The 16,651-nt window shown below is 49.3% G+C and overlaps 2 protein-coding genes across 4 annotated transcripts in view; one reads left to right on the top strand and one right to left on the bottom strand.

Annotated features, from left to right (window-relative positions):
- Positions 1-16,651, bottom strand: part of mib1 (mind bomb 1) — a 638,149-nt gene that overhangs the window by 331,336 nt on the left and 290,162 nt on the right. The window lies entirely within an intron of this gene.
- The window catches only part of LOC135922010 (uncharacterized), a 129,694-nt gene continuing 124,570 nt past the window's right edge, over positions 11,528-16,651 (top strand). For both annotated transcript variants that reach the window (XM_070520781.1, XM_070520782.1), the window contains exon 1: positions 11,528-11,842. In XM_070520781.1, the coding sequence (XP_070376882.1) occupies positions 11,811-11,842 (32 nt within the window). In that variant the 5' untranslated portion in view covers positions 11,528-11,810. The remainder of the gene's footprint in view (positions 11,843-16,651) is intronic.

Raw genomic sequence — 16,651 nt, 5'->3', positions numbered from 1 at the left:
ATTTACGAACGCATTTCTTGCAATGTCCTCTTACTTCTGGAAAAGAAGGATCACGCGGCACGAAAACACTTCAAATATTCAAATGTTTGAAATTAAATTAACTAAAATACGAAAAAAACCCGGCTAAAGACCATTTTGAAATGCATATCCAATGAGTCATTCGACTGATATCAAGGTCGCAAGAAATCGCAATTTCAAGCTGCCGCGAAACCGTCGTGACACTCTCTCTCATCAACTTTTACACCAATGGCCGTTGTATGTCGATGATTCCTTGGCGCAAGCATGTTTACGTCGACGTGATCAGAACGAAGCCCTCTTACATGTTTTGTTTGCTCTATGAAAAACAATCGTGACAGACGAGAAAGTTTACAGCCCTTGGACAACATTCATTTGCGCGAGCAGACGGGGGCGAAATGCAGACGTAAACGGAACAATGCGCTACGTAGCGCATCGTCCTCTCCACGTCTGCTTTTCCTTCCATATCTCCTTGCGCAAAAAAAGAAAAAGCTAATCCAAAATCCAAGTTCAAACACAAAGACGCCCAACACAAAGCAGTGCAACAGCTTATGGCCCGTTACGACTGAACATGACGTCGACAGATGGCGCCACGTACCAGCGATGCTGTTGTGGCATACGTCTTCCAGCAGACGTCTACGCGCTACCCCATCTCCGGTATGCAAAGCTCGATAGCGTTTGGGATGCTCTCGCAACTGAAGAGGTGACGCGGCTGCTTGGCACCGGACAGGCGGTAACGAACTACAGCGTTTCCAAACCTAGCGCATAAGTGCCTTGTCAAAACGCAGGAATCACGTGGATTGGAGGTCATTGTGGCAGCATCCACTATCGCACTTTGAGCAGCGAGAAAACCGACGACTATGTGCTCTCAAAAAGGACGCATTATTGAATGTTGCTGCTGTTTATTAAATGATGAGACCTCGTAAAAACCAAATATATCAAGTAAGCCGCAACAACATGGAAATTTAGAAAAATAAAAAGAAAGAACATACAGGACTAACACATTACATAACTGAGGCACAGCGCGAAATAGTACAGGCATAGACAGAGCTCAACGAACCTTTACAAAACATCTGAATAATTCCGCTGTGTTTCCTCTGACATTTATTTACACGCAATGAGATTCTGATGATATTTCTGATGAGATTCCATTGAATAGCTAGTACGATTTTTGAACGGTATCTGTAACAAGTGAATCTAGAGTCGGAGGGCACCTTGGCAAAAAGGCTTTTCAATCAACGCAAGAAAAATAAAACAAGAACAGAACCTTGTATGTGGTGCACAACATCGTACTTTACAAGAAATTCTACACATAAGGCATCGGTACTACATTCCACTTAATTAAGGATAAATGCAGGTTCGTGTGCGCGGGATCGAAGACAGACTATAAACTCATTCACAATCATTCAGCATTCAGAAGAGACTACACATAAGGTCGACAATCCACTAAGAAGTCACAAACTGATGCGCCTGGGTGTGTGTCTTTGTCCAAGCATGAGCAGGGACTAACCCCCCGTGCTCATAAGCGCGCCTTAACTCGAAAGCCCCATTCGACTCTATCAAAATGACGCCTGCCGTGAACGCGCCGAAGGAAACGCAATGAGTGTCCAGGGCACGTTCGCGCCAGGCGTCATTTAAAACAAGTCAAGCACGGGCTTAAGTTACGTTGCATTTCTTAATACGGGGGTGACACACTTGTCCAGAGATATAGTACGCTGCGCAGGTTCTCGCGCTGCCACTCGTCATGCAGGCGCTCAACGAGCACATTATCAAGCGTATATAAATTCACCACAAAGTCGTAATATTGTACAAACACATCCTGAGTGTTCCAGTGATTGCACTGGCTTTCGACAAGAACAACAAAAAAGCTACTTGAAGATACAAGTATATACGGACGAAACAAAGGCGACAATATGAACGCGCGCTAAGGGACGCGAAATGAATCGTAAGTCACGTGAATGCTTGTGGACGACGAACAACACACACACACACACACACACACACACACACACACACACACACACACACACACACACACACACACACACGCGCGCGCGCACACACACACACACACACGCACGCACGCACGCACACACACGCACACACACACACACACGCACGCACGCACACACAAAACGAGAACACACTGCCAACAGAAAACAGAACTGCGTCTATCGTGACCGAATTCACAACGTTTTCCTCGTTCCCAAGCAAAGCCTTCGCTAAGTATGTGTGCTGGATCTCAGTTGGCTGGCTCCAGTTCTTAGGAACAGTTCTGGCATGCGAGGAGAGCTCTGCTACGAATATACGGGCCGGAAACCATTCCGCAGCAAAAGGTGAGGCGTCAGCTACTCGGCGATCGCGAGTGGCTGAGGCCTCGGGACGCCTAGTCATAGGCGTCCCGAGCACTAAGCGCGCAGACTGTTTCATGCTTTCAGTGACCTTACGGAAACTGACACGTCCAACACGACGCGGCGGACGGTCGAAGAAGGCTGAGATTTGAGGATGCTTCCACGCCACAAATGCCAGTGAAAACCCAGAAGCGGGTTTCACCTCACACAGTGTTGTGTGTAGGAGAAGCCAGCTTTTAAGGGCCTGCGCAACACGCGCACGCGTGGCTGTAGACGCTAGACAGTTTTAGCAGAGCGTTTGCTTGCGCTCCGCTCCGCACACGTTTTACGCGCGCCGGTGGCTGCATAGAATGCATTGGTTTCGCTTATCTAACAAGCGCGTCTCCCAGAGACGCCACTGACGTGCTCTCAGCTTGGCGGTGAAACGATTACGAAAGCAACTACACGCCCCCTGACGCACCGCTAAATCAGGTTCCCAGCGGAGCGTGGTCAGCGGCCCACGTTCCGCTGCCGCTAAGTGTGCTGTGCGCACGCGCGTCAGTGTTCCCGGTAGCGTTTTGATGAGCGGCTGCGTGCCAATTGTTGTGATGGGCCGGTCTGAGCGGAGCGGACCGTAAACGCTCTGCTAAAACTCTCTGCTGTTAGGAATGGCCGTACGGGGTAACAACGTGCCTGCTTTCAGCCCGCTTCACGTGTTCCAATCCAACCAGACGGGGCGCACTTCAGAGAACTGCGAATAACCGGCAGCCACGTGGCGCGCGGTCAGCTCAGGAATGTGGTACTCGGCCGCGCCACCCGGGACAAAGCAGAGTTCTACCAAGCCCTCTGACGTCGGCTCCGGACCTTTACACATGTGTGTATGTGCGGCACGTGTACGTGAGTCATCATCCTCCTCCAACAGCCCTCGCCCTCCTCCAAAAGGGCGAGTCATCTACGGTGGCGTGGAACGGTGACGTCCACCGGGAGTCAAGGGGGGATCAAGCGTGCTCGTCGTCGGGAGCTCAGTGCTCGTTGTCATGCTAGAAGTGTACTAGTGAGCTGTGTGCTCGTAAGCTATTTGCTGTATGTTAGTCTTGCGGGCTCCATATGGGATTCACGCTAGACTGTCGATGTATGTGTTGTCGAAAATGTTAATATGTAAATAAATCCTAGTTCCCCAAGGTCCTTCCTACAGCTACGACTGCCAAATCTTACAACGCAATCTTGCCCGAAATGCATTTTTTTTTCTACAGAGCGCAAGCGGGTTCACTCGGACTCACGGGTTTGAACTAGAATGCGATGCGGCTCTCAAACTATCACCGCCTCTCCAACGCTGGACAAAATCAAGTCACTGATCCTTATCAGTACGTCTACAGGAACATCGTGTTCGTCATTCGAAGTACAGGTGAAAATAGATGTATTGCGGCTCTTATGAAAAGAATAAAGAAAGAAAAAAAGTTTACGATCGATACCAAAGTTCCGTGCTAATTGCGGACTTGCCCCTCTCGGGTTTCGAAATATTTCTCCAGCCAACGTGCACTGAAACCCCGGAGTATAAACGGAGTCCTCAGGTATAGAAGGAAAAGAAAAAGTCCAATAAAGTTCATTTCTCAGAATTTCAACCTCTGGCGGTGGAAACTAACATTCACCGCGTAACCACTAGCGAATGTTATTTCTCGTTTTTTTTTTCATTATTTTGTTCAAGTATGGGAGTTCCTCTGACAGTTCCTAACCTTGGCACTGCCTGCATGTTAACAATATCGTATGCACTTAAATGTAAAATTGACAACGTAGATGAAGGAAACTTGAACGTCGAGAGAACCCCACTTATGCACTCTACAAGTTATCTAGCCGCGCTCTCTTTACTGTTTCTATTAGACATCGTATTCTCGTTCAGGTTTATACCACACCTCGAATGAAAGCAAAGTGACAAATATCTTTTTTTAAATGTACAACTAACGTGTTAATTAAAAAATCAATATAAAACAAACTAGAGGGCACTCGGAGATAACCAAGCACGTACGTTGCGGCGCCAACCCTGAAGCTACTAGGAAAAACCCACCCTATAAGAAACAGCCGGTGCCTTTTTTTTTATTACGATAAAGACTTGCCCTTAAGGCATAATTCTTGGAGCGTATATGTGTATTATATGTGTGCTGTGAGGCCTGTGTTGTGTATGAATTGAAGAAGTGTTTTGTGGAATCTGTTGTCCTGTATCCAGCGGTCATAGCTGGTTATCACACTGTAGCGGAGGCCGGCTTGCAGTAGGAGACGCGAGCGTTCCGATTGCAAACCCGTACATGTCCATATTAGGTGGTGTGCATCTGCTTCCACCACAGGAACGGAGCAGTGTGGACACGTAGCACCCAGTGGTAAATGCGACCAGTTCCACCTTGAGACAACAGCCGGTGTAAGGGCCACCCCGGCCCGAAGCCTCCTAAGCACAACTTCGTCCGCCCTAGTAAGGTGGAGGGGGAGGCAGCAGACACACGGTGGGATAAGAGCGCGTGTTCTTCGACGCGCAAGCGTCGCTCTCCAACGTGAGACGGGAACAAAAAAGTCAACAAGTCGGCAGTTAAAGAACGGCGTGACGTCGCGAGAACTGCGACAAAACGACAAAAGCGCGAAACAGCACCCACGTCAATGGAGGACGTTTTTCACATTCCGAACCGAAATGCACGCATACGCGTGTTTCGCTCCAGCAACCACGATTTTCAAAGCCGAAAGCTGGAAGCAAAGAAAAGCTGAAATGAAAATATTGTCGAAGAGAGAAAGCAAAGCGAACATTTCGCGTGTTGGTTGTTGTTGGGCAACCACCCACCCGACGCCACCCTCTCACCTCCGCGAGAGTGTTGCAAAGTATATATAAAAGCTCAAAAAAGAAAAAAGAAACCCGTTCACTCTGACACCACCGGTGCTCGGTGTTTCACGGCACTGTGAAAACGCGACGGCAAGCCGGAGAGAGGAAAGTTCGCCGGCGAAAGCACATGTCAAACACGTTACACTGAGTAAACGAGAGAGAGAGAGAGAGAGATAGGCATTCAGCTTCACGCTAAAGCACGCTCGACGCGGATACCACGAAAAAAAAAAACCGTTGCCTGCCCCTTCTAGAGCGCCCTCTACCACCAGCTTCTCTTCCCTACAGGCGCATCTCCCGAAAAGGCGCGAACGTGACCGGGAATGCGAAGTGCTCGTTTCCCCTATACGCGCCTGGCGCCGACACGTACCAGAGGCACGCGCGGGGCGCCAGACACCGTGTTTGTTTACGTTTTCTTTCTTCTCCCCTCTCTCACTCCCCTGCCCTCCTATTCAACTCGAAAGGCAGCTCGTCGACAGGCGACATCCGCGCCAACGCCCTGCGACTCGCTCTTCAGATTCTCCCCCTTGTCCCCAAACCATCCCCACCGTTTTTTTTAAACCTCGTAACGTTATGCAGCGTCGTCTGCTTGCGATCCAACACCGGATGCCGTCTGCTAAGCTGTCCCCCGTTTTCTTCCCTACATCGTTTCTCCAAGCGCGACGCTTTGAGACATGTTTGCCGGGATGCGAGTCTCCAGGGGAGAAAGGGATCGGAAGACGTTGAGGCGGGTGGGAGGGGGGGGGGAGGGGCCGCGTCAAATGAACGTGACTCAACACCTACCCCCAGACTCTCCCTATGCCATTCGTCTCGCGTCCTTCGTCTCCTGTTCTTTATCCACGTTTACCTACCAGCTCTCGCCGCACGAGCTGTGACGCCTCTTTATCGAGAGCCCCGAAGACAAAAAATAAAGGTTGATTCGCCATCTCAAACGCACCGCTGCGACGACACAATGGCGCTGCTTTTCGGGAGCCCAAAGGAACACAACTCCTCGGGCGGAGAGAATTTTCCGGTCACGTGGACACAGCCCGCTGCGAAGAGCGTGCGCGCGCGCGCTCTGCTCTGCATACCGCGTAGCGAGGGTTTGTTTGGAAAGCCACGTCGCTCGATGTCAATGGAAGTTCCTGCACGCCTGGATGAGCTTTCGGCGAAAACTCGCGAATAATACTGGCGAAAGCGCCGACACGCGCGGTATTTCGATGGAAAGGACTGCGTGATAAACGCCGTGGCGGCGGAGTTTCTTTTCCTTGACAACTAGTGCATCAAAACGGGCTTGTCGCTATCGCAGACCCATTTCAGTAAAGAGCAGACGACGGAGAAATGTCGAAAGAAACAGACGACCCGAGTACAGGCTATAAACAAACACCATGCTTGTTTTCCAGGGTGGCAATCCTCCGAAAAAAAGAAGAAAAAATAACAGTTCGTACAGACATGACTGCTTTGTTCAAAGGCCATAGAGAAACAAGCTATGACGATAGTTTTGATGTCGTTCTCGAAATTTCAACACCGGAAAGGAGATTTTCTTCGAGAAAAGAGTACTTATTGCATTGCGCACGCACGCACACACACACACACACACACACACACACACACACACGCGCGCGCACACACACACACACACACACACACACACACACACACACACACACACACACACACACACACACACACACACACACACACACACACAGCGTAATCAGTAAGCGAGTGAATGACAACACCCAGGGTACTCCACACTCCAGTGTGACCCAACACGTAATCATTTAAAGCCTACACCTGCTTATGGCACGAACAAGTTGATGAGTCGCCGATTACGAATAACAAGAAAGCAATGCATAATAGCACTAGTGTTTCTTTCTTCCCCGCAAGACCCAAATTTTTTAGAGTGATCAGAAAGAATCGGATAGCTAACGAGTAAGCATTACGCAACTCTGGTGGACAGAATCACAGGAAAGGCGCTAAGTGGACACTAAAGGAACATAATAGGTCGAGCTAGATTGAAAGATTAGGCATCTGTATTAACGAATTCATCATTCCTAGCGGAAACAGAGCGTTTGTAAGCGAGATGATGACAAAAAAAATGCAGAATAGGAGCGGCGCCACCTATTGTCGACTGCGGTACCTCTCCTGCGACGTCAGCACTGCTGATTCGAAGGAAACGCCACAGAGGGAGGTTGCGAGGAGGTTACGTGAACTCTCCCGTTCGGGCGCGGGCGGCCCAAGTTGAAGAGCAAATGTGGGACTTTCGGCGGCAATTTTCTAGGCAATCAAATGACGCACTGTCACACAGAAAACGATAACTGATTTACAGACGAACAACCAGTCGATCTAGCTAGACTTGACATTTCCGTTTGGTGTCACTGAATATTTTCCTTGGAAAATAAAGTCGGGAATCGGTACGTATGGCGGATACGTGTACTCAAAGAGAAGTCAACTGTGGAATTGCCTCGAAGACAAAATTATGAAAGCAAAAGTGAAAAAGGTTTTAGCGTCTGAGCAAAGCCAAACGAGGGTGTCTGACAATGCAAAGGTAAAGGTCTAACTTTTTAATATGAAGACACTTTGTGTACAGCGTGAGGAAATGGTGCAGATATCACTCACGATGTTTCGTTAGAATATAACGCTATCGAAGCGGAAAGCCTGGATGTAGTTCATCACCAGGCGGCGTCGAGTTTCAAGTAGCTGGTATAAAGAAACGTAAATGCAGTGGCGAGCAATGAGACACGGCTGAAATACTGGTGGCGCAATGGGAGGGAAAAAAAGCAATTCGATGCACTAGAGTGCACTAAAGTTAGCTTATATAAAGGTTAAGGCACATCGCACAGATTTTAAAAAAGAAGTCTGACGACATGCGCCGCCACTACGTTTAAACAGGGACGCTCACATCGACATGATCTAAAAAGAAAAATTTGGCAGAGTCACTTAAGACTGCTGACGTGTGTAGGAATGCGAAAGCAGTATAGTCCCTCTGCTGAAGTGTTTTTTTCAGCACGTTCCTGGTCCGCGCGAGCTCTCGCCTGCGTTCCAACTGCGCCTCGGTAAGGCCAAATGAGAACGCGATAAACCTTCTCAAAGTAATAGCCTGCCCCCGAGGAGTTCATAACTCGAAGGACTACTCAGCGGCGTTCATACGAACATGAATGCTTTTTTTTTGTACCCTCATTATACACGCATGATACGGCGCCGCCTTCTACCGATTGGCTTCGCTGTCACGTGACCAACGAAGCACGCACTAAGGCCACACGTTTAATTAGCCAGATGGCTGCGACGTGACGTGCGCAATGACGCAAGCACTAAGGCCACGCAGTCAGAACCATGCAGCCACCATGGCGTCGGGTAAGCATGCTCGTCTCGCACCACAAAGGCCCGGGTGCGATCCCCCCGCTCCTGCCCCTAGACCGAAATTTACCTAATATTCTTATCAAGGGCGAGAGTTTACTACTGTTTACAGAAACCTCCCTGAGAAACATGCCGTCAATACAAGTACTCCTCTTACGTGCTGTCACTCCTCGTCGTCGGCCATTTTTGGTACCATCATTCGGTCACGCTGTCAAATACAGTGCTGGATTTTCCCGTAATAGGGCATATAATTCTATCGCATTAAAACGTCGATGGAAACAACGACGTAGATCCAAGCGTGCAAGCCCAATATGGCAAGTGAAGGAACGACAAAAACCCACCCGTCTTGCTTCATAATCAATCCAGCGAACACATACAAACTGAATCAGAGACCATGGTCTCAGATCGTCAGAACATCTCAGCCACGACCCAGAGGAGTCATATGTCTCACATTAAAGTAATGTTAAGCTCCTGCGAAATAATGTGTCACTCCGCCAGGGAATAGGCAAATCTGGGGAAGTGTACTGCAGGGGTGCACCCAGTGAACGTGTCCATTTCGTCCGCTGCTGAAGCGGTGATTGGCTGTAACGCCTCGCTGTCGCGGATGTGCAGCCCAGCCCAGAAAATAAAAACTTCAACAGCAGACGCAACGGACATGTCCACTAGGTTGTTAAGAACGGCCGGCTGACATGCAAGTTTTAGCTGTTAGGAATGGCCTGCCGAGGTGGCAACGTGCAAGTTTTGCCAGCCAGTTGCGACAGCAAACTTTTCTTGGAACGCCACCGCAAACCTCTAGCCACAGCGTCACTAAGTCGACTGTGTGTGGAGAACAATACGCGAGTCTTCGACTCTCCGTCGCTGGAGCCCAGTTTGACGAAGCAGACTTTGTGCCTGAACCCGCCACCACAGATCTGATCTGCTATGAGCGGCAGAGCTGCCGCGGTAACGTCTACGGAGAGCCCTTCCCAAGCGACGTTCAAAAAGCAAGACAATGGACACCACGGCGGCCGCGCTGAGGGGGTCAGCTCCGAGTTCTGCGAAGGCCCCTCTGCCCTAGGGGTGGGGGACCATGAACCTGTGCGTGTGTGTGTGTGTGCGTGCGTGCGTGCGTGTGTGTGTGTGTGTGTGTGTGTGTGTGCGTGTGTGTGTGTGTGTGTGTGGATCGAGGGAGGACCGAGTGTTTATAAACCGCTGTTGTGCGGCTGCTCAGTGCACTTTCTCTCGCAGTCATGCTAGACTGATGAACTGCAACATCATGATGTAGATACTGTAAAAAAACGTTATTCTTCTCGATGAGAAGGAGTCCTTCCTTTAAACAACGTCCTCAGCGTGGATAAGTTGGATGACGGCATGGGCCAGCTACCTTCTAATTCATGCCCGACTCCAATCTTGACAACTGATTACGAGCGATGGGATTGAGCCCCCAATCCTGACAAGGTGCACTTTTACAAAACACTTCCCCTGGAAACAACTCGCTCCTTTCGACACGAGTTTTAACAGTCAGATCAAAAGTAAACCTGCGAATGTAACAAGACCCACGAAATAGGTTATTCTATAAAATAACCCAACAGGAACACCGCTAAGAATGATTACAGGTGACAACACGTTAAGGCGTCAGCACGAAGGCATATTCCAATCCCACCATAACGAGGGCACTGTTGCAGTTTTTAAGGGCAACACAATTAGACAAGCGGCTGTAGCCTGAACAGGTGTTTATATTGCTGCAAGTGCTGCAGTGCTGTGCGGTGACAGTACGCGGTGACAGTGACTGACTGTGATTGTAGGGCTATGCTCCTTTCTTTCTTTATCTCTACGTTGCTATGTTTACCTCCCCTTCCCTTCTTTCTAGCGTAGGGTAGCACACTGGAGCTTCCCATCTGGTTAACCTCCCTGCCTCTTCCCCTTTCTTCTCTCTCACTCTCTCTCTCCATCACGAGAAGCCACGGAAGTTTGTTGCGCTATTTATGCTTAGGTGTGGCGTTCACTCAGCGCCACCAACACCTCACCGAAAGGGAAAAAAGTCTGGACCGCCACGAGAGCAATACATCCGAGACTCGAGAACACGTGCGGAGTATCGATGGTGCGCAGTGGAAATAGAATTCCTGCAAAAGCTTGAGTCATAGCTTGTCAATCAAACCATCCGTGAACAGGTCTCTCTCTCTCTCTCTCTCTCTCTCTAATCAGAATTTCCTGCATTTCAGGCTTTGAAGAGTCTTCGAAGGTTACGTTCATTCAGCACCATTTTGGCGCTCATCATTGGCACACTTTGTCGCCGTTTCATATTTGATTACCATTCCCCCCTAACAAATGGTGCTTATCGGGCCAGAACTTAAATTCAGGCCAAGCTTTTGAGCTTTGTTTATAACAAACGTATCGCTCCCACTGCCACCTGACATACCGCACTGAGACACGGGGTTTAACGCGCCGCGTTACGGGCAAGTAAGCATTCCACGGAAGAGAGGCTACAAGAAAAATCACATGGTCATTTACATAAATACGCCGTCTGCGCGGCGCTCATTGACGAACCGAGGGTCACGGCGACCATTTCTGTTTACGACTTTAAGACTGCTACTTGTAGTGCACACAATCATCGAAACAAATATTCTATTACAATGTTCATCTCTTGATGCACCAAGATATAACAAATGGCAAGCTTACCAGAAGGAATCCAATTTCACGACAGATTATAAAAAGTACGGTGGCCGAGTAATCTCAGTCATTGATGCCAAATCTGTAAAAGAGCTCGACAAACTTTGTGCTTGCATAACATTACATTTTTCATGTAAGTAGCATAGTAACCTGCAACGTTAACCAGCAAACGTGTGTACCTTATGGTGTGTACGTGTACGAAAGCGAATGTATATATTGCGGGCATTTCTTCTGCACTTCTTCATCGTCTGCATGTGATGATTCTCATCACATGGGGATCATCGTCTTCATCGCTTGTGGGTACTCATCTTGAGATTGACTTGTGCCAGTAGTTTGATCAGTCCGCCACGTCTTCGGGGCGTATTAAAGGTCGTGTTAACTGCTACGTCACACGTGGTGGAAGTTGTTCCTCGGTCCCCCGTCCGCTGCTCACCCGCTCTACTTCCGGGAGCTTCGCTCAGGTCGCCGTTTGTGCCAGCTCTCTGCCAGCATGCCGCAGGACGAGCCATCCCGCACTTCTACATGTACAATCTCGGCTACGCCTGCTGCAGCCTCTCCTTTTTGGAACGTCAGTGGACCACAGAGCGATCCCCATCTGTTCGCTGGCATTTAGGGTGAAGATGTGGAATACTGGCTCCACAACTACGACCGGGTAAGTGCTGCTAACCCTTGGGACGAGGCGCTGAAGCTACGCCCCGTATCCTTCTATCTCACGTGCGTAGCGAAGACTTGGTTTCGCTACGACGAGATCGACTTCAGCGACTGGAGTAATTTGAAACAGCGGCTCCGACAAATCTTAGGTGTACCGGCGGTCCGTTCCGCCCTCGCCAAGAAGGCTCTCGACACTCGCAAGCAACAATTCGGCTAGTCCTATACCTCGTATATAGAGGATGTCCTCGCTCTTTGTCGGCGCGTCAACGCTTCCATGACAGAATCAGACAGAGTATGCCACATACTCAATGGCATCAGCACTATAGCCTTCAATGCGGTGGCCATCAAGGAACCGGCTACCGTCGCTGTTAGCGTATCTACGTGCCAGCGCCTTGACAAAGTAGAATTTGTCCGATTGCCACCGGACACCCATGAAACCAACCCCACAGCTGATCCCTCTGTGCGCGCAACGGTCCGCGCAATCATTCGAGAAGAGCTGCAGGCTCTTGGCTTCTCGGCAGGTCCCATTCCTTCCCACGCCACCAGTACGATTTTGGGTGACGTTGTCGAGGAGAAGTTGGCGTCCAAGGCTGGCACTGCGTATACGGAGACCCTACCCTCAACATATGCGCAAGTAGCCGCGGTTAAACCAGCCTTCGTTCTATCGATTCCAAAACCGATGCAGGCCCCTTTGCTTCAATGTCTACCAGCGCACGTACTTAACCTTTCTATCTACCATGGCGTCCGACTCGACCACATTGATCGTGGCCACATCGCACGTTTTTGTCATAAGCGTCAGCAAGCCGAGCATCGCGGATTTGACACATACGAACAGGACGACTTTTCTGATAGGCCCACTTTCCACTGGCGTCCTTTCCATTGCTCAGCCTGCCGGCGGCTTTCTATAGCCACCTGCAATGTCCGAGACGCCTCCTAGCTGCCCTCCGGTCAGACGCCGCTCACCATCACCCCTCCGTCGCTCTACGTCGCCACTTCGACGAGCCTCTCAATTTGCCGACCGTCGCCCGGAAAACTAAATGACGCAGCTCTCGGAGGAAAAGCTGCATTGCACGTCATGACAGAAATTTCTCTAGCGCGTCCGCATAATGTGTTATCTGTTTTAGTGGAAAGAGTACACGTGGAAGCCTTATTAGACGCTGGCGCTGGTTTGAAAATTTTTCACCGCAATTTGCGTTCGCGTCTCCAAAGAGTTACTACTCCCTATGGCGGATAGCTACACTACTCGCTGCTCAAGGAGACGCCATTCGACCTTCCGCCAGGTGCACTGCTCGTATCTATGTTGACGGTCTGCGACATTATGTACAATTCATCTCGCTCAAACTGGGGTGATCTCGCTCTGACCACAATTTCAAAGTTGGCGTGCCGTCTTCACGTACTAAACTTTGTAGCAATGCATTCATCCCTAGCACAAGCAAAGATTGGAACCACCTTCCCGCCACCGTTGCAGTCATCCTGGATATCGACACCTTCAGAACCAGCATTCACGAAACGACACGTTGATTACGTCTTTGTATCTTGCACAATTTTTTTGTTATGTTGACCCACTCCTTTCTGTAATGCCTTAGGGCCTTGAAAGTATATTAAATAAATATATAAATAAATAAATTCACAGTCCAAAGTTTCTGTGCCCAACAGCTGTTATTAGGATGGGATTTTCTTTCTACGGCATCCGCATCCATCTGCTGCCGGCGACATGTTCTCCGCATGACCGATACCGCCTATTCCCTACACGCAGATGACGCACTACTTGGTTTGCTTGCTGCTGAGGACACCGACCTACATCCTCGCCATCAGCGAATTGTTGCAATCACCTCCGATGTCAATGACCATGCTGACGTGCTTGTACAACCATCTGCAGGCTGCCTCCAAAGAGGCATAGCTTTTGCATCAGGGCTGGTCCGGTTCGACAACTGCTCCACATTCGTCTGCGCTATAAAGCCGAACTCCGCATATATTCTCATTCCAAAAGGCACTACGTTGGCTTGCGTCACTAAATCAGAGGCTTTCTCTGTTGTCTCCGTTGAACCGGCTTCCTTTTCAGCTCCTTCTCTTGGCGGTTCCGCATCTCTCTCTGCCACTGCAGCTGTCATCAGTTCCGACATGACCCCTTCGCAGTCACAACAGTTGCTCGCGTTGCTGAAAAAGCATGAAACTTCGTTTGACACGCATTCCACTTCATTCGGACAGAATTTCTTCACCACGCTTCGGATAGAGACAGATGGCGGGTCCATCGTTCGCCGCCGACCATATCGCGCATGCTTAGCTGAGCGCTGTCATTGAAGAAAACGTCGGCGACATGCTGCAACGGCAGATATTACACCCCTACGCTAGTCCTTGGTCATCCCCTATCGTTCTAGTTCGGAAAAAAAGACTGCTTTGTGCGGTTTTCCGTAGATTTCCGGGCACTCAACAAGATCACGCGCAAGGATGTGTACAGCCTACGTGTGTGCACATGATTATCATCACATCGGGTTCTTCATCTTCATCGCTTGTGGGGACCCATCTTAAGATTGACCTGTGCTTATAGTGCGATCGGTCCGCCACGTCTTCGGGGCGTATTGAAGGAAGGTCGTGATATATATATATATATATATATATAGTCATTTAATGAGAAGCCAACAAACACTGACAACAAGTACAACATAGGGGAAATTGCATGTGCTTAATAAATGAAATAAAGTAATGATAAATTAATGGAAATTAAAGTGGATGAAAAAACAACTTGCCGCAGGTGGGAACCGAACCCACAACCTTCGCATGTCGCGTGCGATGCTCCACCAATTGAGCTACCGCGGCGGCGTTTCCCCATCCACTTTCTTGGGTATTGATGTGTACTAGTAGAACCCTGGGAGTGTTAGCCAGCGACCCCACTCACAGACCTTGGCGGCGGACGTGGAACGTCTTTTTTTGCCGCAGGCGTCACGAGAACGTGATCTTTTTCGGGTGAAGGCAACTGGTCATTAAACCCACACATGCTACCTGAAGGCATCAATGTTGCCGGATTCGAGACCCTCGTTATGTAATAAACGAGAAGAAAGGGGGTTAACCGAGGGACCCGAGAATCGGGTCCCTCGGTTAACCCCCTTTCTTCTCGTTTATATATATATATATATATATATATATATATATATTCTGATGATATTAGCCTAATTGATTGTATTCTACTGGAGTCTCCTTACGTGGCTCCAGAATGTGCATACGGAATCGACGAGACAAGGCGCAAACGAAGCCGGGGAGATTGCCAAAAATACTTCCCGCCATTCGGGGCCTAATTAGGGAAGAACCCTACCCAGCAGAAATTGGCAGTCTCTCCAGCGATCGATTCTTCCCGATTTTAACTCGTTCACTGCGGCAGCAGAACGCTCTCGCACACACGGGGAAACCGGCCATCTCGTCAAGAACGAACACCTCTTTGCGATGCGGCATAACGCGCCGCATTCGTTCGATATGCGTCACTTCATGCGGCGGCCCTCCCCAAAATGCACACTGCCGCCCTCACGTACGTGCGACGCGCTCGAAACGTGAATTGCCAAGCGAGGAAGAGCTTGGCGATATAGCATTGCGGACGGCACGTCCGTCTCCAGAAAGCACATTGGCGCAGCGACAAGTGCGTACGAAGTTGCGTACGAATCTCCAGTGTATACGCAGTGGGCTATTAGTTGCTTTACGTTAATTCGTGTCTCAACCACAGTTGTGGCCAAACGAACACCGCTAGTCCATTCTTCTAGCTTGTGAGTACCGTTCAGAGCAAGCAAAGCAAAATAGGTAGCACGTTGCTATGACTAGTAGTTTACAGTCTCCTGCACTGCAGGTTCCTCGTCATTAGGCCTACTGATTCTGTTATGACAGTGGTCTGCTATCTATTACTTACACTTGTTGATTATGAGTTTGCAGTAACCTCCCCCCCCCCCGGCTTACGGACATTGAATTCTATTCGATTACAACCCACAAGCTGAGATACGCAGATGGAAACGTATTTAACTCCTGTTTCATCCTGTGTCCTTCTGTTGAACTTGTCCATATACGCTTCTCTTGTGCAGCATTTAGCCATAAGATTACCTAACATTTTCTTAAAGCACCCCAGGGAGCACGCGGACTGCCAAAAAATTGGTGCTCTTTCGCGTGCAGTGCAGTCAAAACTTATGATCAAGACCGTAGGGCTTTCCTAGCGTGACATAACGCGATCCTCATCGTGTTACGCACAACAACGCAAAACGACAAAAAGGAGGTGTCGACCTAAACGAAATGCTTTCTCACCACGATAGCACGAGATCGGATGGTACAAAAGAAAGCGAAACCATACAGCCGGCTCGCTAAACACAATATACACGGTAGAACAAAGTATCACCGAGAAGCAGATGCTTGTAGCACGACGTGACAGAAGACACAAACGCGACGACCGCAAACACGGAGGACAGCGGCACTCAAAAGAACACGACTCGAGAAACTGACACGAATCAGAGCGACTCAAACGACGCATACAAAAAAAGGATAAAAAAGAAAAACGAATACGTTGTTTCTGTAGGGGTTAGTCGATAGACGCACCGTCCTCAAGGGGCAGGCCCTATACCCAGTGCACTGCCGGCGTACGGCGCCCTAAAAAAAATGAAGCGAGAGAGCCTGCCCGAGCAATCTGGCCAGAAATGATGCCCAGCGCCAGCCAGACACGGAAAAACAAAAATCAAGCCGTAGAAAAAGGCTGAGAAATTGTCTCGCCGAATTTTCGCATTGTTTTATTTCGTTCTCGCTATTCTGTTTCTTTCCATCCTCTCTCTCCCGATTTCCTTGT

The sequence above is a fragment of the Dermacentor albipictus genome, chromosome 6, assembly GCF_038994185.2.
Source record: "Dermacentor albipictus isolate Rhodes 1998 colony chromosome 6, USDA_Dalb.pri_finalv2, whole genome shotgun sequence".
NCBI classification, from domain to species: Eukaryota; Metazoa; Arthropoda; class Arachnida; order Ixodida; family Ixodidae; genus Dermacentor; species Dermacentor albipictus.
This window is presented reverse-complemented; position numbering and strand designations above follow the sequence as displayed.